Source organism: Pyrgilauda ruficollis, unplaced genomic scaffold (assembly GCF_017590135.1).
Source record: "Pyrgilauda ruficollis isolate IOZ18807 unplaced genomic scaffold, ASM1759013v1 scaffold124, whole genome shotgun sequence".
NCBI lineage: Eukaryota > Metazoa > Chordata > Aves > Passeriformes > Passeridae > Pyrgilauda > Pyrgilauda ruficollis.
In genome coordinates, this window is record NW_024510766.1 from 1320681 (window position 1) to 1343891 (window position 23211).

The 23211-nt window shown below is 40.0% G+C and overlaps 1 protein-coding gene across 4 annotated transcripts in view; it reads left to right on the plus strand.

Annotated features, from left to right (window-relative positions):
- CEP89 (centrosomal protein 89) overlaps window positions 1–16866 on the plus strand; it is a 34329-nt gene extending 17463 nt beyond the window's left edge. For all 4 annotated transcript variants that reach the window (XM_041490543.1, XM_041490542.1, XM_041490545.1 and 1 more), the window contains 4 exons: window positions 231–372; window positions 1664–1753; window positions 8715–8884; window positions 13782–16866. In XM_041490543.1, the coding sequence (XP_041346477.1) occupies window positions 231–372; window positions 1664–1753; window positions 8715–8884; window positions 13782–14007 (628 nt within the window). In that variant the 3' untranslated portion in view covers window positions 14008–16866. The remainder of the gene's footprint in view (window positions 1–230; window positions 373–1663; window positions 1754–8714; window positions 8885–13781) is intronic.
- Window positions 16867–23211: the final 6345 nt, after the last annotated feature.

Below are 23211 nucleotides of genomic sequence, written 5' to 3' on the forward strand. Positions count from 1 at the left end.
TTATTTTGAATCATTGTTACTATTTTTATTCAGATAACGTATTGTAAAGAAAAAGCAGCCCCAAAAATTGGAACATGATACTAAGGGCACTGCAAATATTCTGAGCCAGTGCATTTTTAACAGTATGTACAAATGTTTGAGACTTGTACCTGTTGATTTGCATGAGTGATACAAGTTCTTTAAGGTCATTACTAATTCCCAATCCAAAGATTTTCTCTTTTCTTTTATAGACGATTAAAGAAGAAAATAGGTCTTTTGCAACTGCAGCTGGAGGAAGCAATGGAAAAAGAAGTTGCAGCCCATCACTATCTAGCAAACCTTATTGGGCTGGTGGAGAAGATAGCTAAGGAACGTGATCATCTTGTATTTTTGGTAACTACCTTTAAATAATTAATGTGATTTAATTCATATTTCACACAGTTATCATGCTACTGGCACAAGTATTATTAATCTGAATTATCAAAGAATGAAGCTGTAATTCCAGTATAAGGATTTAGCTCTATTTAAGTGGGCTTTAGCAAATAGGATAGGAGCAGTGAAAGATTTCTTTTCTAGAGGAGCAATTAAAAGCAGCTACCCTTATTTCTCGAGGTAATATAATTAAGCCTTAATTCACACGAGCATTAGGGTCTGAAATGGCACTTGCCAAGTCTAAAAGATTTTTTTAACCTAGTTTTAGAAGCTGATGTTGAGCTACATGTATTTAAAAATAGCACACTATCATAAGATTTTAATATTTATTTTGAGTCTTAAGGGTGGACTGTTATCCTTGAAGTGATTTGTATGGAGTGTCTGCTGTGGATGCATATGCATATTAATGCTCCTTATTGGTTAGCAGTCATTTTGACAGGCTCATTGAGACTTTGGAACAACTTCTTTTTAGTGGAAGTGCCTGGCATGGAAGTTTCTGGGCTTTTTGTAAGCCCATTTTGTTTCTTTTACAGGATACTGGGCACAATTTCAAGTTTTCATATTCACACTCTTGTCTTCAAATTGAAACTGAAATAATTTCACAAAACTTTATTAAAAATAAAGCTTCTTTTACTTGTTGTCCAGGTAGTAGACAAAGGTTGTCATCAGCATTGGATAAAAACATACAGCAGTTAATTCCTAATTCTAGAAGGGGAGCTATGGTGACACAGCTCAAATCCTTGTCCACTACACACTGGACTTCAGGATTGAAACTGGGAACAATAAATGTATCCTAGAAACTGGGGGCTGATTCTTAGATCTCAATCTCTGGGATGTCTGTTTTCAAATATTAATCATGCCATATTATAAATATCCTTGCCTGCACCCCTGCCAAATTCAAGGGCTTGTTTGAGAGCAGATTGCTAGATGTGACCTAAAGGATGAGTCTTATGCTTAAAAATGACATCCCTACATATGCATACTTAGATCTGTAGGAAAAAAACCACAGAATTAGTTGGGTTTACAGTATGTTTCATTTCAGAATAACACTGCTTCATAGTCTTCACAGTCAGTTGACAAATTATTAATGAGTCATTATGAGAATAATTTCCAGGATTCTTTATCCATGTTGGTTCTTCAGACAGAAGAGTTCAAAATGGAATTGCTGTGTCTGTCTCAATGTATGCATTTTGTCTGCCCTGACAAACAAACAGAGTGGTTACATGTAGCTTTGTTTACTGCATGGTTGCAGGCCAGATGTTTGGAAAATGAGAATCATGGTGTTCTCAAGAAAATTATAGAAGGCAGCCTGCGCTTAGGAAGATTGGAAGAAAAAGTTAAGGTAAGCAGTGCTTCTAAGCTAAATATCTGTTGTGAAATGTTTGGGGTTTTTAAATGAGAAAAGTAGTTAATCTCTGCCAGTGTTTTTATGAAAGACTTATGTATGGATTATCTTTAAAAGTTTTGAAAAAATAAAATAGATCATCATTATAATTTTCACTAGTGTCTTCTTCCATTGTATTTGTGCATTGCATATCTGCCAGATATTGTGTTTACATCGTTACTTGGAGAATTATGACAAGTTGTAATAATGTATTATTTGTATTTAATTTTTTGCCCTATATTGTAACCCACGTGTTCTGTCTTCTACTTCTTTGAGGCTGTACCACTCCTTTAACTTGAAGTCCATTACAATTAGATTTGGAAGAATGAAAGTGTTATCTTAGGTGTACAGTTATCATCAAGTACTTTCTTGTGACCATAGGATAGAAGGTTGAGAAACTCAGATGTTCAAACATCCAGCCTAGTTAGTGAATACATTATGAGTTATCTTTACAACTCTCTAAACAAAAAGCACAGTATGTAATTGTAGTATAACAGTGAAATAAATTTGAAACATTTATGTTTCAGCATCTTTGGTGCTATCATGATTATTTTTACTGTAATCTTAAAAAAAAAGAGAGGAGAAAGATACCTGGTATATTGGTTTCCATATCTAGAAAGTAATGTATAGATTACATTATTACAAAAGCTGTTTTGTATTAAGTCAAGTTTATTCCATTTATCCTAAAGCAGAGAGTCTCTATATTATACTTTGCCAGTCAAGACCTCCACTGCTATTCCTGCATCAAATGACACAAATGTGCATCACCACTGTGGTAATGGAGACCATCTCCTTCTGCACTTTCATTGTAAGGATCAACACAGTATAGAAATCAGCAACAAAGAAAATAAATGAAATTGTAAGTGTAAAGAGAGGGCAGTAAGCTGAAAAATACCTTGAATTTGTAAGGAACCCTTCATAAAATACCTGAATGCATGAAACACTACTGTAAAAGACTTACCTAATTATAGTAAGACAGCCATAAAATATTTTTAGCTTTTTTCGCCATCATTTGTGTCTAGCTCCCCTACTAAGAAAGTGGCTTGTATTCTTGTTAAATGTGAATCTTCTGCAATGTAATAGATCTGTGACTACTGTAAGGGATAGAGAAGAGGTTGGCATAAAATGAAGAATATTTACATGTAGTGAATTTTAAGTGCAAAACCAATACTGGCAAAAGGATAAGCAAGGACAACCTCCATACTTCATTGGATGCAGGGGGAAATAGATTAACTTAAGATGAAGAAAAGGCAGAGTATTTAACACCATCTTTTTCTCAGTTTTCAGCAGTAAGACAGATTGCTCTCAGGACAGCTGGCCTCCTGAGCTGGTAGATGGGAAAAGGGAGCCCCCTGCAGAATAGCCACCCTGTAATCTAGGAGGAAGCAGTCAGAGCTGTGCTAAACCATTTAGGTGCTTACAGGTCTGTGGGACCAGAGGGGATCCATCCCAGTGATGAGGGAGCTGGCACATGAGCTCCCCAAGCTGCTCTCCATCATTTACCATCAGTCCTGGCTCACCAGGGAGCTCCCAGATGACTGGAAGTGCCAATGTGAAGCCCATCCCCAAGAAGGGCTGGAAGGAGGCTCTGGGAAACTCCAGGCCTGTCAGCCTGACCTCAGTGCCTGGCAAGAATATGGAACAGATCATCCTGAGTGCCATCACACAGAACCTGCAGGATGGCCAGGGGATCAGAGCCAGCCAGCGTGGGCTTAGGAGGGGCAGGACCTGCCTGACCAACCTGATTTCCTTCTATGACCATGTGACCCTCCTGGTGGATGCAGGAAAGGCTGTGGATGTTGTTTATTTGGACTTCAGCAAAGCATTTGACACTGTCTCCCACAGCACACTCCTGGAAAAGCTGCAGACCAGGGCTGGGACAGGAGCACTCTGTCCTGGGTTCAGGACTGGCTGCATGGCCGGCCCAGAGAGTGGTGATGAACAGAGCTGCATCCAGCTGGGGCCAGGCTCCAGGGGTGTCCCTGGGGGGTCTGTGCTGGGGCTCTGATCAGTCCTGTTTAATATCTTCCATGATGATCTGGATGAGGAGATTGAGTCCACCATGAGCAAACTTGCAGATGACACCAAGCTGAGAGCCTTTGTTGGTCTGCTGGAGGGTAGGAGGGCTCTGCAGAGGGACCTGGACAGACTGGATAGATGGGCCAGGTCCAACAATGTGAGATTTAACAAGTCCAAATGACAAGTCCTGCACTTTGGCCACGAAACTCCCTACAGGCTGGGGACAGAGTGGCTGCACAGTGCCCAGGCAGAAAGGGACCTGGGGGCTCTGGTCAGCTGTGACTGAACCTGAGCCAGCAGCGTGCCCAGGGGGCCAAGACCAAATGGCACCTGGCCTGGAGCAGGGACAGCGTGGCCAGCAGGAGCAGGGAAGTCATTGGCTCTGGTGAGGGCACACCTCCAGTGCTGTGTCCAGTTCTGGCCCCTCAGTTTGGGAAGGACATTGGGATGCTTGAGCAATCCAGAGGAGGCAACGAGGCTGGAGAGGGGCTGGGAACACAAACCCTGTGAGGAACCACTGAGGGAGCTGGGGGTGCTCAGCCTGGAGAAAAGGAGACTCAGAGGTGACCTTATCACTTTCTACAACTCCCTGAAAGATGGTTGTAGATGGGGGGGTCAGTCTTCTCTCCCCAAGCATTTAGTGACAGGACAAACCTTAAGCTGTGCCAGGGGAGGATTAGGCTGGACATTAGGAAATATTCTTCACAGAAAGGATGATTGGGCATTGCAACTGCCCAGGGAGGTGGTGGAGAGGTGTCCTTGGAGCTGTTTAAGAAGGCTGGACGTGGCACTCAGTGCCATGGTTTAGTTGATGAGGAGGTGTTAGGTCATAGGTTGGACTTCATGATCACAAAGGTCTTTTCCAGCCTAATTTATTCTGTGATTCTGTGAACTGAGAGAAGCTCTCAGTGCCATGGTCAGCATGATAGCTTGAGGTAGTACTTTGACTGGAGTCAGCATGATAACCTGAGGTACTTTGGCTGGGGTTCCCTGGGAGCTCTCTTTGTAATTCCATAATTATAATTACCAAGTAGTTTGATGATTCATGGCAAGAATTTGAGGAAGCCAATTTTTCTGGTATTAAAACTGTTTCTTTACAGTCAGAATTCTGCACTGTTTTCTCTTTTAATATGAGCTTGGATATAATGTTTGTCTCATCAGGGAGTCCTTCAACTTCATGCAAAAGGGACAGCTAACACAGAAAAATCTGTCTTTTTTATGAAGTATTTTAGTCAAACATCTAGTACAAATTTTGTGAAAACAATCCAGGGTTGTGGACTTATAACTGTGAATAATAAATCTCTGATAACAGAATTTGCACTCCATCATTAGACACCTTTTCCTTTCCTTTACTGCAAGTGTAATCAATCTTTAAATTATGCACACACTGTTGAAAAAAAGAATTTAGATTACAAGTTCATTAATTCTGAATCTATTTGATAATAATTTTGTTAGTCATGAGGTTTTAGTAAAAGCAGAAACAACCTTTGTATTGAAAACATCTACCATCTAGCATCTCCTACTGTAACTGCCCTATATATTTTCATGCAAGTTTACTAATTTGGCCTTAATTTTTTTCCTGCCATATTGCTCCCTATTGCATTTAGAGTACAAAATAGTCATTGATGAAGAGAAAGCAATAAAGATTTGTTCCTAGCACTTCCTGATGACTGAGGAGCTGTATTTTTCAGAACTGCATGTGCTCATTGCAGAACTTGCTGATTTCTATAACCCGTTGCTCATGCCAGCACATTTGAAGGAGACAATGTTCCTCTCACCAGTGTTCCTTTGCCATGTTCCTATCAACATTAGTCTGGACTTAGGGGAAGGTGCTTTGTGTCTGAAATCAGGATACCATGGGTTGATTTAAGTCTTGCTGCATACATGGCTTTTCTGTTCAGAGTATTCATTCTGCTTTGTTAGACTAGATTTTTCCAGTATGTGACCCTTGAAAATTCATGGAGCATTACTGGTTTTTTAAATGCAGCCACTTAAGAAACTGCTTCTATTGTTTTGTCAGTCCTAAAAATGGACTATTTTTTCCCCCAAATCTTTTAATTATCAGGGCAGGAATTCACCCCTCTTTTTGTCCCAAGTTACCAATCAGGAAATACAAGGGCCCAGGTAGTACAGCATATAATATTGCAACACCTCTTTTCCCTTCATTCCCTTCATTCATTCCCTTCCAATTCATTCCCTTCATTCATATGTTCAAAATCTTTCACACTTTGTGATGTTAGCTGATGTATACAAAGAATCTCTAAATTATTCTGGTGTATGTCACTATTTTGTATACTATGTAGCTTATTTCCCAGAGTTAACCATGTTTGCATAGAAAACAGAAAGTATAACCAAAATTGAAAGGAAATGCATTCATCTTACTGGTAAGGAAACACTGGATTCTGTTTCACACTCTTAAATTGATCTGTCTGCAGAGGAGAGAGAAATGTGCCCTGATTTTTGCTGGCTTTTGTCTAAAACTGTTTCAGTTTTCTCACACTTCTCCACTCAGCTGTGAGCTCAGAAGATGACTTGCACACACTGCTACTCACACAAAAGTGCTGCCAAAAGTCAGGGAAGAGATTAGTAGCCCCAGGAAGGTTAGTTATGTGTCTCAGGCATTCTGAGCCTGCTGAATAGAACCTATCTTTCCATGATTGCAGCAAAATAATTTATTTCCAAGATCTCTGTGACAAACCCAGCAGCCAAGGGCCTCCTAGCCAGAATGGCAGCACAGTGTATACCCTGACCCAAAAATACCATGTATGCATATTTCCTCTACATCAGCTGCAGTCTGCTTTACTGTCTCTTTACCACTTGGGAGTAAATTATGTCCTCTCCAGTACCAGCACCTGCATCCATGATCATTCCTCATCCTGCTTACTGTGTGCAGGGGGTGCTATGACTAGCTCTAGAGGAGAATATTATGACTTCCAGCTATGTGTTAACATCCTCTTCCTGAAAACTGTCATCTCCACCAGTCTGTTTGCTGCTACCTGCTTCACTTCAGAGAGCAGTAATAGGTTATCTTGAACAATTCAAAGGTGTGAAACATCTCTAAGTGCCAGCAGCTGCATGTGTCAGTGTGCCCAGAACCATCCCAGCCTGCCCAGGCTGCATTTTACAGCCTTATTTATAATCCATCCATAGAGGCAAGATCAGGACAATGTGTCACTCGTACCTAGTTTCAGACTATAGTCACATGGCCATAAGGAAAAGGTGCCCTTTTCCCTCTGATTTTGCAACCATTCTGCACACAGGACTCAGCTTCAGTTGGCAAAGGTAGAGCAGGAGTGCAGAGCCAGCAGAGGCAGCTGTGGCTATGGAGGAGCAGAGTGCAGCTTAAAACACAAAGCTCAGCTCAAAGCACAGAGCAGCCTGTAGCTGGATGTCAGTGAGCACGTGAAGGAAAGCAGGGTTTCACCAGTGCTACAATTCACCAGCCTTCCTTCCCCCTGATAAAGTCGAGAGAGGAAGTTTGCTCTTGTTCTTTGAAGTTATTGTGGACATCTAATCTACAGAGGGCATTTCAAGTCTCACACCTGGCTGGACCTGACAAGTGCTGGGGTTTTACTGGCAGAGGGGAAGGTTCAGCTGTTTCCCTGTATTCTGCACTTCCTCTAGGCTGGCTCTGAGCAGCCTTCTGTTCAGAAGGAACTTCTTTACTTTTAGCCTTCCATAACATTACTCTGCATTTTGAAGGCTTCTCTGTGAATCTAAAAAATTGAGTGATGTTACTGGTTAACTTGCAAGCTTCTTATTCTTCTATTAGAACTGTTAGGGAAAAGTTAGGATAAAAATCCTATGTAAGTCAGCCTTAAATATTGAGTTACTAATATTCTGTAATCTATTGTTGTCCTATTACCTCTAGAAAATGAAACTTTACAGTGACACACTTTGCAAGAGCTAAAAAGGAAACAGTTTGTGGAAAGGATTATATAGCCTTATATACAGCATGTCTAAAAATGCCTTTAATTCCTCCAAAAGACAAACTCAAATCTTTCTCCCCTGATTCAGATGAAGATAAAACCTTAGTGATTAGCACCTCAGATAAAACTTTATATTAGCAAGACATAAATAGCAGTATTTTCAAAGCTTCACTAACTTAGTTTACAGTTTTATTAAAGGAGGTGTTTCCGTCTCAAAACTCTGTTCTATAACCTGTAGGAAACATCACAGTATGCAGAGAAAAAACAGTTTTAGCATTCTATTTGTAATCATGAGAAAATAAGTTAATATTGGATTTTGGTATTGTCAAGAGCAGCAGCATCTGAAAATGTGTAACAATACACAAATCAGTTTGCAGTTTCTTGTGTGCATATGCAATTTAATGGGGATATTATTTCAGAAAGCCAAGTTACTAATTTTTTTTTTTTTGAGATGACACCAGTCATTAGTTACCGTTTAATTATTATAGCCATTAATCAAAAAATCACTTGTGCTTCACTGAGCAAGAGGACTGTTACATGAAGCAGCAAGCAAAGGTATTCTTTTCTTCCTCTTAGTATTAACAGAAACACTTTTTCATGGTATGTACTGGTAAGTGTGACTGTTTGGCAAGTGGTAAGCAACCTGTGCTGTAAAGTGTAGCTTTGTATCTTGGAAAACAAACCTTTTTTTGCAGGTAACTGTGTTTTCTGTAAAACAAACTTACAGTATGGTATTCATTATACACAGTAGTTTTATATGCAGAACAAAATGAAGTGTAATACCTTCAAATTAACAAATAGGCTAAAAAAAAAATCCCATAGTGCAACCTACCTGGCATAATTAAGCAAGGCAGCATTGATGTAAAGATTCAACTGAAAATCAATATCTTTAACTCTTTCTTTTGTTGGTAATGACTTGTCCTTATTTCTCCTACAATCCCACTTTTTTCTATTAACTTTAACCCTTACAGGCATATAAAAAGAAAGCAGCTGGGAAGCTTGGAGATATCAATCTCAAGATGACTGAGCAGGAGAAGGAATTTGAAAGGAAGACTGCTCAGTATGAGCAAGAAAAGCAGCACCTGCAGCGTCTGCTGCAAGACAAGCAGGAAACCCTCAATGAGGTGCTGCAGCAGAGCAGGTGAGTGGGGCACAGGCAGGAGCCACCCAGGCAGCTCAGGCAGGTGAGGGGACAGGGGAAAGCACCTGCACACAGCCAGCAGCAGAGTCTCCTGTGGTATGTTCCAAAAATGAGAATGCCGAAACCCTGCTCATGATTGCCAGCTCTCAGAAAGGTCTTTGGAAGGAGGAATTTATTCTGTATGGCTGCTGCTGTTCTTAAAACTTCTTAAGAAGGATATGAATCTGTGTGAGTCTTTGATAATTTGAAAGGATTCTATAAATTAAGATATATGTTGATTTATTTTAGTAGCACCTTCTGCTAAAGGATGAACACTTTCCCATTCATACCCCTCAACAGTTTTCAGAATAGTAGGAAATGAAGGGAATCTAATGAGTACACCAAAGATCTGTTTTCTTTTGAATCTTACTGATCTATTGACAAGTGACTTAGATTTGCTATGTGCACAATAAAGAGAAGAAAATGTAACAGATTTATAGAAGATTATGACTGCAGTGTTGAGACATCCTTTAAATACAGAGTCCTTTAAAGGTATTTTTTCCCTCTGATAGTGGAAAGCTTCACAGCACATTTACATTATGAGCATAAAAGAAAAACAGTTTCAGTTTACAACTGAGGAAAAGTAATAACCAGTAATTTCTCAAGTCATCACTGCCATTGGGAAATAAAAGATTTAAATAGATTTTAACAGACAATAGAAAAACAGGGCTTGGTATCATCTACCTTACATCAGTACAGTCCCTCTCAGTTACTTATACAGTGCAATTAAACAGGTGTAAACAGCAGAGTTGTACAATTAACATTCCATTAATCTCTGAAATTTGCATTAAAAACCAGATTGAAGTGATCCACATTTCTCTGGAACTAGTTATTTATGATCTTAAACTAATTAAATTACTTTCATATCTCTGAGCTCATGTAAATTTTTTTTTTACTGTAGAGAACAACAATTAAATAAAGAGGGGTTTTTTTCAGTGTGGGACAGAGCATAATTTGAAATCCCATAATATGGATAATTCAAAATTTACCCTTCTAGCCCCAAAGTAGGCAAATTAGATGATGTAACACAGATGTGTAAAATAGTGACACTTTTCATATAGTATACTAAATCACTTTTACCTTTTCAGTCCAAATTAATTCATTTTTTCTTCAGTAAACACACACAATTAATACTTGCATCTGCCTTTTAAGAAACAAGATCTGCACCTGGAACTACACCATTGTAGTCCATTTAACTGTATGATGATGAAGAAAGGTGGTTTATGGATACATGCCCAAAATGAACCTCATCAAGATATGTCTTTCATTTCTGTAGTCTCAAACATTATTGAATGGTGTCATGAGTGACTGGTTTCTTCATATTCCATTATTTTTCTCAAGTACTGCAATATAAACTAGTTTCCCAAGGTAATCCAAATATGTATCTACTCTTTTATGCCTATCAGTCAGAAATTAAACATGTCTTTTGGTCTGCTTTCTGTATTTATGATTTTACAAGGTTTATTATTTTCTATCTCCCTTCACACAGTCACAGGAGTAAGGAAGGGAAAATGATGTGTAGTTCAGATGTTGCTCATCATCTCTAGCTTGGCAACTAAAGTCCCTTAGTGCTCGGAGAGTACCAAACATTTCAATTTATTGTGACTAGCTGTATTCACAGAGTAGATTTTTAGTCCAGAGTACTGTGTAGCTGATAATGTTTCTGTGCAAAATGCCTACACAGACATTAGGATAAGTGCATACAATCAATATTTATTCTCTAATTTCTAATTTATTCTCCAATTTCACTGTTAGGTGATGAAAATCAGAGTAGCTTGCCGCATTTTAAGCAGAAAAGTCAACATACTTTAAAATCTAGCTGAAGGTATGATGAATCACTGTAAGCAGGTGAAGACAGAAAACTATTTCATATAATTTATTTTGCTCTTGCATTTAGTTTAATAATATGGAGATAGGAAATTGGGGCAACTCTGACTTAGCTACCACCATGAAATTCTTTATCATAAAAGCATACTGTACCTGTTGTTGCTGCTAAGTTTTCTTGTAAAGCAAAGTGAAATCCCACTTCAGAAGTGGAAACAGCGCCGTGCTTTCCGTGAGAGCTGCACAGGGATGAGCAGGGCCTGAAGGGGAGCTCAGCAGCCGGGGTGGTGGCAGGTCACTGCCCAGCCCTGTGTGCCCAGAGGCAGAGAGCTGCAGCCACAGCTTGCTCACAAGTTGTGCATGTGTAGACAAAGAGATGGATTCGTGTGCTGCTTCTCTCCTGTTTTTAACAAGTGTACTCCAAACTAGCATGGGCTTTCATCAAACATAACAGAGATGCCTTTGAAATTTTCTCCCCTTCTGCATTCTTATGCTCACAAGTAGTGCATGTGCAGACAAAGAGATGGATTCATGTGCTGCTTCTCTCCTTCTGTTTTTAACAAGTGTACTCCAAACTAGCATGGGCTTTCATCAAACATAACAGAGATGCCTTTGAAATTTTCTCCCCTTCTGCATTCTTTCAGCTCATAAGAAAAATCAGGAGTTCATTACTTACCCATTGCATCCAAGGGATGAGGATTTTTCTACTTGGTTTTCAAAAAGAAACACATATAGATACAGTTGTACTTCTGATAAATAAAAGCTCTTAAAGATAGGCAGATTTCCCTTCCTGGAAGCTGCTCCTTAGAGCCTTATCAGTAATTACAGCCTTTGCTAGACAATATTGCAAATTCCCAGCAACCTTTAATGAGAAAGCAATAACATTTTGTTTTTCAGGCAGCTGATAATGACATCTTTATTAGTCACTGAGTAACCTTAAGAGATATCAATATCACAACCTTTCATTAAATAAGAGGTTTGAATTATAAACAAAGTTCATGATCTGACCCTAGGGTAAAAAACCAGGTTCCTAAATATTTCCAGTCTTACTTGACCTTTATGAGTTTTCTAGGTCAGAGTTTATTTCATAAGACTCCTGCAGAGAAACAGTACCTCAAGGTAGTCACAGCTGCTGTGCTTTGGATGCAGAATGTAAGTTTGAAAGTGCATTAAACCTGTCCTTGGAAGAGGGTCAACAGCAGAAAAGCTTTGCAGTTGTGCACGGGCAAGGGGGAGGAGCTGTCTTATCTGTGAGGTGACATACGAAATTATAACCACAATAAAAACCTCTGTGATAAGGAATATGTAAATAAACTGTCACAGGATAGATGAAAATGAATTATAGAGCCAGCCCAAATAAGATTCTGAGATTTAAGGCTGAATGAATTTAGTTCAATGAGGGCATGTCTTTTTTAAAGAAGAATCTTTCAGAACCTACTTCTGGTAAATTTTTCATCCTCAAACATCAGTGGGGCACTGGCATTTTGCTTATTCTCAACAAATTATAAAATCCTACATTTTGGCTAGGTTAAGGGTTGAATTAAATTTTTATTTTTACTTATTTCATTAATAATAGCCTACATTAATAAGAAATTAGCTTAATACCTTTTGTCTAAAGGCATCTGGAAGCAGCACATGTATCTAAACTGAGCATGTATCTAGTTTTAAATGCCAAGTGGCAAAGACTTGTGTTTCAAAAGGCAAACCAGCTGTAGAGACGAGGAAATTTTGGTGTTGAGAGAGATGTACAGAGCATCAGCAGCTGTAGTAACCAAGCTGCTCTGTAATCCAAATTCCTTAAGGGAAGGGGGGTTGTGACTAGCAAGAAGACATCCTCTCCCCAACCACTTCTGCTGAGTGCATTTTTAAATTTCAATCAGATCAAAATTTTCAAACAAAATACCCTTGTCTAACTACACTTGGGATGCTGCTGCTTCTTCTCAGATGCTGACCTGCAAAACAGCTGAACTATGAAGCAGCACCACACTGCAAGTTGTGTAGTTGTGGCACTGTAGCTGTGCCACACTGCAGAGCCTTACCTGGGGCTGCAGCATGCTGTGTGTGCAGCAGGGCCAGCTGCACTGCCCTTTCCTGGCTGCAGGGTGCTCTGACTGCTCATCCCAAAGCCAGCTCAGTTAGCTCTCTCTGGCTCTGCATCTCTCAGCTCCGTTTAAAAATCAGTCCTCCAAGAAGAGATCAGATTCACAGAATTCACAGAGTCACCGGGTTGGAAGAGACCTTTGAGATCATCAAGTCCAACCCAGCCCCAACACCTCAGCTAAACCCTGGCACCCAGTGCCACATCCAGGCTTTGTTAAACACACCCAGGGATGGTGACTGCACCACCTCCCCGGGCAGCCATTCCAGAACTTTATCACCCTTTCTGTAAAAAACTTTTTCCTGATATCCAACCTATATTTCCCTTGATGCAGCTTGAGACTTGTCCTCTGGTTCTGTATTAACCTATGTGTGCTCATTTTCCATGCATCAGCTATGCTTTCCATGTCAATTGATCTTCATTTCCTTATTATTTTGTATTTTGACATACACTAGGAGTCCAAGGAAATCCAAGCTCTTGGGCTTTGTCTGCCTTCTAAGTTGATACCACTTTTGTTTGGCTCCCACAAAGATGCATTAGCTGAGCACAGAGTCTGACTCTGATCAGACCCCTGGGGCTCAGAGGGGTGAGCACAGTGCTCTGGGCAGAGAGAAGGGGCACTGCAATGTGGGGAGCAGAGCTGTGCCCACCAGGGAGCCCAAGTCAGTGCAGAGGGCTAGTCACAGCATTTGGGTCTCACATGCACTGCTCTGTGTGCAGACTTCATTCAACTTGTTACATAATGGGTAGTTTGGTCATACCCTATTTAGCATTATTTAATGAGCTTTTTCAAAAGCAGAAAAGGAATGAATTTCAATCAGGCAATTTCAAGCACCTAAATACAGGCCATTTCTAATTTGTTTATCCACATGCTGTACTTCTGTACTGCTAAAACATTGTTAAAGTTAGGATTTCTCTTCATTTTTTTTTTCCTAGGAAAACAGAAGGGGAACTTGAAATCATGTGGGAATCCACAGCCAAAGAAAACAGGAGAATGAGAGAACTCTTACAGAAATCCCTGAGGAAGAGCAACGCATGGAGTGCTGTCACAGTCCATGAACCACACTCTCAGAAGGACCTAGTTTATGGACATGATTTTAGCTATTGTGATGTGAAAACTTCATCCCCTACTGAAAATGAAATCCAGCAAGAATGTCAGTGATAAGAATCTGCATCTCAACCAAGAAAGAAAACTTGGTGCCTGAATTTGACTTTTCAGCAACACAAGGTGTTGCTTGCTGTCTTCAATATTAGTGTATTTTTAAGGTTATGAAAATGACAACAGCATATTCTCTACTTGTACTGTAAATAATGTAAATCTAGCCTAAAATATTACTTTGAAGAAAAGGCTATTCATTCTTAAGACAAAATGTGGTGCAACTTCAAGTAAACATATAAAGTAAGTAGTTAACAGGATAAGCAGCTGCTAAAGCTTGGTGTTCAGCACAGACAAGCTACATGCCACAAAAGAAGGGAGCAGCAAGACAGTGCTTGTTAAAATTAAAAGGACAAGTTTCAGTAAATTCTCCCTAAAAAGCCTGATGGAGTATGATCCAAGCTGAAAAGAAAGTGTAGCTTGTACTTTTTCTCATGAGGAAGCAACTTGACTTCCTAAGATGCAAAGATGTCCTTATACTAGATGGTGTGCCAAAAATCTTGTTGTCTCAAGGACAGAGAAACATTTGACTGTGGAGCAGACAAGACCAAAACATCCTCATGTTGTGCCTGAATGCACAACTGTCCAGTGTGTAGATTTACAGGATCCCTGCAGGTGTTGGGAAGCTCCTGCCATGGGTTTGCCAAGGGGACGAGCTGCCAGCACAGATGCAGCTCTCCTCCAGATTGTTTTGTTCATCCTGCTTCAGACTCAGTGGCTTCAAAAGCCACCCAGAGTATTCTCTGAAGCAGTGCTTATTGTATATGCCTCTAGATTATTGACCTGTATTTGTTTTAGCTTCCAGATTTGTTGATTTTTCACAATATTGCACATCAACTTTGTAGTAGTATGTATTACTGTGATATGACTTTATTTTGGATTTACATATAACCTGCTGGATCAGCTTTTTGGTTTTGCTTCATTTTCGTAACAAAGCACAAATGGTACCAGGAAACTGTAACAATACAAAAAACATGTAACTATCATAGTTGTGTAGTATTAGAAATAATGACGAATTTCGTTGGCTTTGATCAAAGTTAACAAAAAGAGCAGAAAACCAAGTTAAAATACTAAAAGAAATGCATAGTGTTTGTGTCTAGAAAGGTTCCTGCAGGGTTGTCCTTCAGGGTAAGACCATGACTTAGCAGAATGGCTTTATTCAGGAGAGGATGGGGACAGCACTTCCTATCACACCATGGTGGTCAGGGACAGGCAGATGTAAAACTTTCAAAGCCAGGCTCTGCAGTCCAGTGCAAAGCTGAAAAGTCTGCAGACTTTCAGAGCACTGGCAGAACCTCAGTGCACTCAGATACTGCCCTGATTATAGGAAACCACCAGAGCAGCTAAGTCATATATATGCAGGCAAGATGTTAGGATGTACTTTAATTACTTCCCTGTAATAGGAATAACACGAGTGCAACAGCCTTACCAGTTCATCAGGATAAACTTCAGCCTGCCAGAGTCTTTAAGACACTGATTAAGAGAACTACTAATAGCACACTATCTTTTGGTCTCTGCCCAGAGACTTAACAAGAACTACACCTTTGAATCCTTTCACTCTCCTGGCTTTTTCAACTTGATTATTTTCGGACTCCATGCCTCAACATAACAACCAGAAAATCCTTTTAAGCAGAGTCTTAAATAACTTCATTAATATGTGAAATTGTCATGGGGATGGTCTACCACTAAGCCAGTCCTGTCCCCTATGTCCCTTGAATTTGAAAAAAAACCTAATTTGAAATGTCAGGTGTGAAATACCTCTTCAGGTAAGTTAGACAGGCATACACACTCCTCTGGTTTCCACAGAAGCTCCAATCTGCAGGTGTGCAGACTCTGGAAGAGCAGGGAACATGGCCATACCCACAGCTTTTCACCTTTTGAAAGGCAGCTTTGGAAAATTAAGCCTTTCATGTCATATTTTTTAATTTAAGCATCTCTTAATATGCAAATACAATCTCAGAACTGATTTAATATTTACAGTGTTACCTTCAACTGGTTTTAATTGCCCTTTTGAGTATGTTTTAAGAGTTTGTAAAAATAAGCAGCTTTCACAAGGTAAAGCTATTGTATTGGTAATTCCTTAGAAACAGAAGCAAGATTTTCAAAACTCTCAGTGTCCTAACTGTTCTTCCACTGAAGTGACCTGGGAATGTCCTAGAACTGTACTTTTGCCACACCTGCTGCCCATTTTCACAGCTCTTGTTTTAGAGTAGCTTTTAATATGTGGTTCAAAGGGCAGCACCTTGACACTCTTAAGGCTTTGTTCAGAAATGCTACACTTTGTCATTTGCATATCATTAAAATGACTTTTAAATGAACTAATATTGTTAAACTTTAAATGGACTAACATTTAATCAAATCCCTGGGTGATTCTTCATACTCAGTTTCCACAGGAAGAAAACTGAGAAAAAGTTATGTCCCATGGATGAAAAAGTCCTGTGACTCAGGAACACTTTTTTGGCATAACAAAGATCCTGTTTTAGGCCATTTTAAATACATATGAATGTATTTTAAATACACGTGAACCCATTTGACATACTTGGAGAGTAAAATACTGGAATTGTTTCAGATCAGCAAAAGTAAATTTGAAACAATTTGCCCATTTGCAAATGTGCCAAGTGTTGTACAAGTAGAATTGATGATTAGACAGGTGCTTCCCTCCAGTTCCTTCCAAGTTGATTCTCTCTTTTATTATCAGCTGAAATAATTGGTTTTCCTGTAAATCTCTTTCAGATGAAACATAAATCTTACGCTCTGTATGTTTTTCATCTTGCATTAAGTTTTGTAACTGGTTTTAGTATATTTCTGTGTACAGACAGTACACAATATAATGCTTATTGCTGACTATTGATTTTAGGACTAGAAAAAAATCAAAATACTAGCATTACATAAATAAATATTATTTTGAAAAAAAGAAAATACTTTTTTATTAAAACATGCAACATTTAAGCATAAAGGAAAAACAAAAACCAACAGAAAAGTCCTGCTAAAACAAAGTTGATAATTTTAGGAGCTAAATTGCCTAGCAGACAATACCACTGCCTCATCAAACCAAAATTCAGTGTCTCACTGTCTAGAAGGAGGAACTCAAAGGGTGTTGGTGCAGGGCCAGGAACTGAGCTCAGTGATCCTTGTGGGTTCCTTCCAGCTCAGGATATTCTGTGATTCTGTAAGTCACCTTTCACTTTGTGGAGGAAAGATAACCAGATCCAAGCAGTTAATTAGGGTTCAGCTGCAGCTGTATCTAATACTGTGTGAGATAATACATTTAGATTTCTTTATAAGAATTTGGTAAAGTACACTATATTGTTTGCTCTTTCACATTATTTGCTCCCATTATTTCTTTCTCAGCTGAAGGCAGGTGGGTGGAACTGTCACCTCAGTACAATCAGCTGAACAGCCTTTTGCAGGAGATGGCAGAAGGGTTTTACTGAGTACAGCTGGCATTGGATCAGTGCAAGTGTAACACGGTGAGTGCTTTTTAATCTGAGTATAACCACAACATCTCTTGCAATCAAAAAAATGATTAGCAAAGGTGCTAAGATCACAGGAGATCAGATACTATCTTAATATTACAGCCCTTGACTGATTTCACATGCATCTTTCTGCTCGCATTTTTATAGCATTTTTTATAGCTCTCATTTTTTCCTGCCCTCATTTTTTTCAGTCTAGATGATGTTCATATCTTCTAAGTGTGTCCTGTTGTAAACAACTCAGCGTTCTGGAAGCTGAGGGTTTTAGTCCTAAGACCATTTAATGATTATGACACTGTCATAAATCTTATTACCATCCCGTGGCACATACAGGACAAGCATGGGATCAGGCCCTGCCAGCATGGATTTAAGGAAGACAGGTCCTGCTTGACAAACCTGATCTCCTTTTATGACTAGAGAGCCACCTGTTAGGTGAGGGAAAGGTTGTGGATGTGATACCCACTACCAAGACTTCAGCAAGGCTTTTGATACTGTCCCTCAGAACATTCTGCTGGAGAAGCTGGCAGCTCATGGCTTGGACATCTTCCCTTGGATAAAAACTGGATGGAGGCTGGGCCAAGGTGGTGAATGGAGTTAAATCCAGTGGGCAGCTGGTAATCAGTGAGGCTCTCTAAGGCTCACTGTTGGGGCCAGTCCTGTTTAATATCATCATGGGTGGAGTGGAAACTGCAGAAAAAGTTTATTAGAGAAGCTCCCAGTAGGTGCAGAAAGGACCCTGGGCTTTCTAAACTCCCCAGAGAGGGACCTGGGGACAACTGGATCCAATCTTAGTCCCAAACTGTCATTAACTCAAGTTGTATGTATCTATATACACATATACATACAAACTTAAGTCTAAGGAATCACAGAGGTGTGATTGAACATCTGTACAACATTGTCCTGCAGAATTAAGGATGGCAAATTAGATATATTTATATAAAATAATTATTTCTTTTGATAAATTATTAGACAAAGGATCTAATATCAGAATTAATTACTGCATAGTATAGAAGCTAAAACTACTAGTATAGGATAGGACAGGACAGGATAGGATAGGCTAGGATAGTGCACTTTATCAAAGCAGTCACAGTAAAGCAAAAAAAAAAAAAAAAGCTTTGTATCAAAGCTAGCAAAAAACCAAATTATTAAGTAGAGATTGATGTAACTCACCCAGGCTTGGGGCAAATCCTGTTCACTCAGTCTTGAGGAGTAATTTTGAGGGGTGTCTCCATCCAAAGGAGGAATCTCTGTACATGCTCAAATAAGGGGTATGTTAGAAGAACCTGCCATTTGGAAGTGGGACTGAACTTTTATAGTGTAAAGGGATTGATTGCCAGTCATACGTGTCCAGGTAGCCTAGCAGCTTGTCTGCTAATTAATATCCAGACAGGATATTCATTTGGGACTGATGTGTAATGCTGGTTTTTAGGTTAATTCAACAGCAAAAGCAGCACATGAGCCCCTTTCAACCCACCAGTGATAGCTTTGTAAATAGGCATTGTCTGAGTTGCTTGACCACATTCCAGGGCAGAGCATCCTGCTCCAAGCATCCTTTATTTTGGTGAGAGGATCCAGCACACCCTCAGTCAGCCGGAAGGCAGCACCAAGCAGGGTGGGCAGAAAGGCTCTGCAGAGGGACCTGGACAGGCTGCAGAGATGGGCTGAGGCTCAGGTGCAGTGCCAGCTGCTGTGTTTGTGTCACCAACCCGTGCAGTGCCACAGGCTGGGGGAAGAGTGGCCGGAATGCTGATCCACAGCGGCTGAGCCTGAGCCCAGCAGTGCCCAGGTGGCCAGTGGCACCTGGCTTGTATCAAAAGTAGTGCAGCTGGACCAGGGCAATGCTTGTCCCTCTGTGCTGGGCACTGGTGAGGCCACAGCTCTGGGCCCTTCGCTGCAAGAGAGACTTTTTGGTGTGGAGCCTGAGCAGAGCAGGGCAGCAGAACTGGGGAAGGGTCTAGAGAGAAAGTGCTGTGAGGAGCAGCTGAGGGAGCTGGGAAGGGGCATGCCGCTGCCAGAGTCCAGGTTTTATACTCTTCTTCTTGCCTGTGGTGCAGTCCCTTTGTCCTTCCTTGGAGTTCTTCATATTAATGCTGTCTATTCTTTGTCCTGCCTGGCCAAAACCTTGTCTGGGAACTGATGTGTATCTGCTCCCTGGTTCCCAGAATCCCACATTCAGATGTGTGTCCTTGATGGTCCTGTCTGTCTGAGATGAACATCTTCATGGCTCATCATACCAGCAAGAACACCCATCTCCTGTGCAGGCTAGGTTCACTTTGTGTGTTAATGACACACCTCCTCCTCAGCTGCCAGCTGTGGTTTCGCCACCCTGTGAAAGGTTTTATACTCTTCTTCTTGCCTGTGGTGCAGTCCCTTTGTCCTTCCTTGGAGTTCTTCATATTAATGCTGTCTATTCTTTGTCCTGCCTGGCCAAAACCTTGTCTGGGAACTGATGTGTATCTGCTCCCTGGTTCCCAGAATCCCACATTCAGATGTGTGTCCTTGATGGTCCTGTCTGTCTGAGATGAACATCTTCATGGCTCATCATACCAGCAAGAACACCCATCTCCTGTGCAGGCTAGGTTCACTTTGTGTGTTAATGACACACCTCCTCCTCAGCTGCCAGCTGTGGTTTCGCCACCCTGTGAAGCAATCCCCCTTCTCCCTTGCTGGTGTGATTTCAAAGTTTCATATTTTATTCTTATATCCATATTCTATCAGCACGAATTACCATCATACCCATAACAGTTGACAACACAGTGTTTGGTCAAAGATTGGATTTTGGAGGCTTTTAACAACTTTAGTGATTCTGGGATTCTGTACTCTGTTCATATGGATCACAGCCTACGTGATCCATACTCCTCTGAAAATGAAAGCTTTATAGATGCAGTCCGAAGAAGAGCTGAATTCCTACTGCTTCAGAAAATGTTTGTGGTTTCAATTCATGTTTAAGATTAAAGCAGGGTCAGGGTGACAGCAATCCCTAAGAGCAGAGTTCTGTTGTTTATGCACTGTGCAGCTACGCTGAAGCCATCAAATAGCATTGCCCAGTAGTAGCCACTGACCACTTTAGTTTTCTCCACTCCTTGCTGCTGCATACAAAGCTGACATACTGCTGAAGGACAAGCAAGCTCCTAATCTGCTAACATTGACTGTAGTGGCACCTTTGGAGGGAACCCCTGGGAGTTACAGATTTCAAACGAGTGTTTTGTGTTGCTTTAAAAGAAAGGTCTCTGCCAAGGAAGGTGGGAACCTTCCTGGAATGGGGAATATGTCCCCCTTCTCTCCAAATTATTATAACTTTGGAAATACGGGGTTTTAGGCAAAGATGGGAAACAGAATAACAGTTCTTTATGTATATACATATATATATATACATACATAAATATATGTGTGTGTGTAAATATATAGACAAATACATATATCTACATAAACACACCCACCCCCATGCCCCCCAACATACAGATATATATATAAATAGATAGATAAATATAGACACACACACACATATATATACAAACACATGTACATACAAAGAGGGTCAATCAAAAGCCAGCACCTTTTTTTCTCTCGGTGTCACCCTCAATCCACCCCCAGCCAGGACTATTTCAATGGAATGTCACACCCAGCTATATCTTTTGTTTCCTAGCTGCCCCATTTGTCTCAGGCCTGCTTCCAGGTAGCAGATGGGAGAAAAATTTTACTGAAAAAAACAGACCCAGAATATGTGGGAAAAGTAAGGAAGAAGAAAAAAACCCAACTTGTAATAATTCGTCGTTTTTCTGTTAACATCAATAATGGAAATAAATTACTTTTAGTAACTGTGAAAAGCAAATCTCACGTTTTAGAATTTTAAGTTTAATAAGGGATAAAACAAGGGACAAATATCCAGCTCTGGGGAGCTTTTGGCGAAGGGTCAATTTAAACATCGTTCTCTATATACTGCTGCATTGCTGGGGGTACATGCATATTCATGATTTATACATTATTCAAACATTGCTTTGAGTTTTTGCTGTTCCAGAAACTCTCTTGTTTGGTTTTAACCTTTGACTTGTCTGCAGGACATTCTGTAAATTGGGTCAATATATTTTGTTTCTTCCTCTAGTTCTGTCCTGTTGTTTCACACTCCCTGATATCGAGGAGTGGATGAATCCTTCCTGGACGCTGGTGCTTTGATTTCTGTCACTGTTATCATGTGGGAAGTCCAAAACAAGGTGTAAGAAACAAAATAATTGGTTTACCCCATTCTCTGAGTTAGTTACATAGAAGTATTTTAGTCTCTATTTTAATATTTTGCTAAAGCCTATGATACATTACATCTATCACACTACTATTCATATAAACTATACAGTGCATACATAAACTGGCAGATTATACTGTACAAAAGCCATTAAAAGTAAGTATAAATTGTACCATATCAAAATACCTAATTCATGAACGTGAAAGCCAATATTATGTTGTCATCTCTAACAGCAATCTTTGAACCACACTCAGTAATGAGATTAAGTTCACAGAAGAGAACAACAGAAGCACAATGTGATCGGTACAACCACCTTGAGAAACTCGAAATGCTGAGACTGGCAGAGGCTGCAGAGCTCCTGTCACGTTCCTGAAGCACTTGTAACCTAAACTCCAGTGTACTCTGTGGACACGATATGGATATTGTAAACCTTTAAAGCTTGTTCCTCCTGCAGCAATCAGCCAAAGGTCTGCTGTCTTCTCTCCAGCTGGCATGATCTGCTTAGAGATCACTTCACACATTCCAGGGCACATACTGGAACCCTGCCTGATGTTCACAAACCTGAATTCAAAGTTTGGGATGTTTTCTATACACGATAACTGAAGAGCCACAAAATCTTTTTGTGGTTCTAACAGTTGTGTCTTATGAAGGTGGCACACTTGTTCTCATTTCTTTCCCATGCTTGGCACAATTTCCAGCACACTACAGAAAAGCCAGGATGACTAAAAAATGCCTTTATAGGAGGATTTACTGGGCCACTGCTGCCAGCTGATGTTTTGTTAAAGGTGTGCAACTTCTTAAGAATTTTAAAATAGCTTTTCCTTGTTTCATAGATACTATGCTTAATTTAGATGACACAACACTAAGAAATTATTTGACTGTTTTAGTCTAGTACAATAACTCTACCCATGCCAATTTATCCTTTTTCTGTTACCCACCTGGCAACAGAAACTTGCTATTTGCCCTTGACCACAGCTGACAGAGCATCCTGACTCTGTTATATTGCTCCTGCCTTCCAGTTACAGAATCCAGATCTTCCAGCTGGTAAATTGAAACCATTAAGTAGTTTCAGCTTCCTTTCACAACAAAACATAAAAACATTCTTCCATTCCTACCAAGAAAAGGAGAAAATTCAGGATTTGTAGAACTGGAGTCGCATTCAAGTTTCATTGATGAATTTACAGAGCATATTCTGTCCATAATAATTGAACATAATTTTGCCATATTTTGGAAAAAAATAATGTGATTATATATTCAAAAAGCAAACATTGCTATCACCTTTTAGAAACCAAAACCACAGGAGAAATCAGAGTGAAAGGAATGAGAGACTTGTCTTTACAAACAAACTGTGGATCTGCTGGTAAACAGAGCCAGATACTGAGAGATAAAGGGAACAATGGGAAGGATTCCACTGACCGATGAATGGAATGAGAGAGATTTGTCTTCACAAACTGTAGGTCTGCTGATAAAAAACCTGGATACTGAGAGATGAAAGAAACA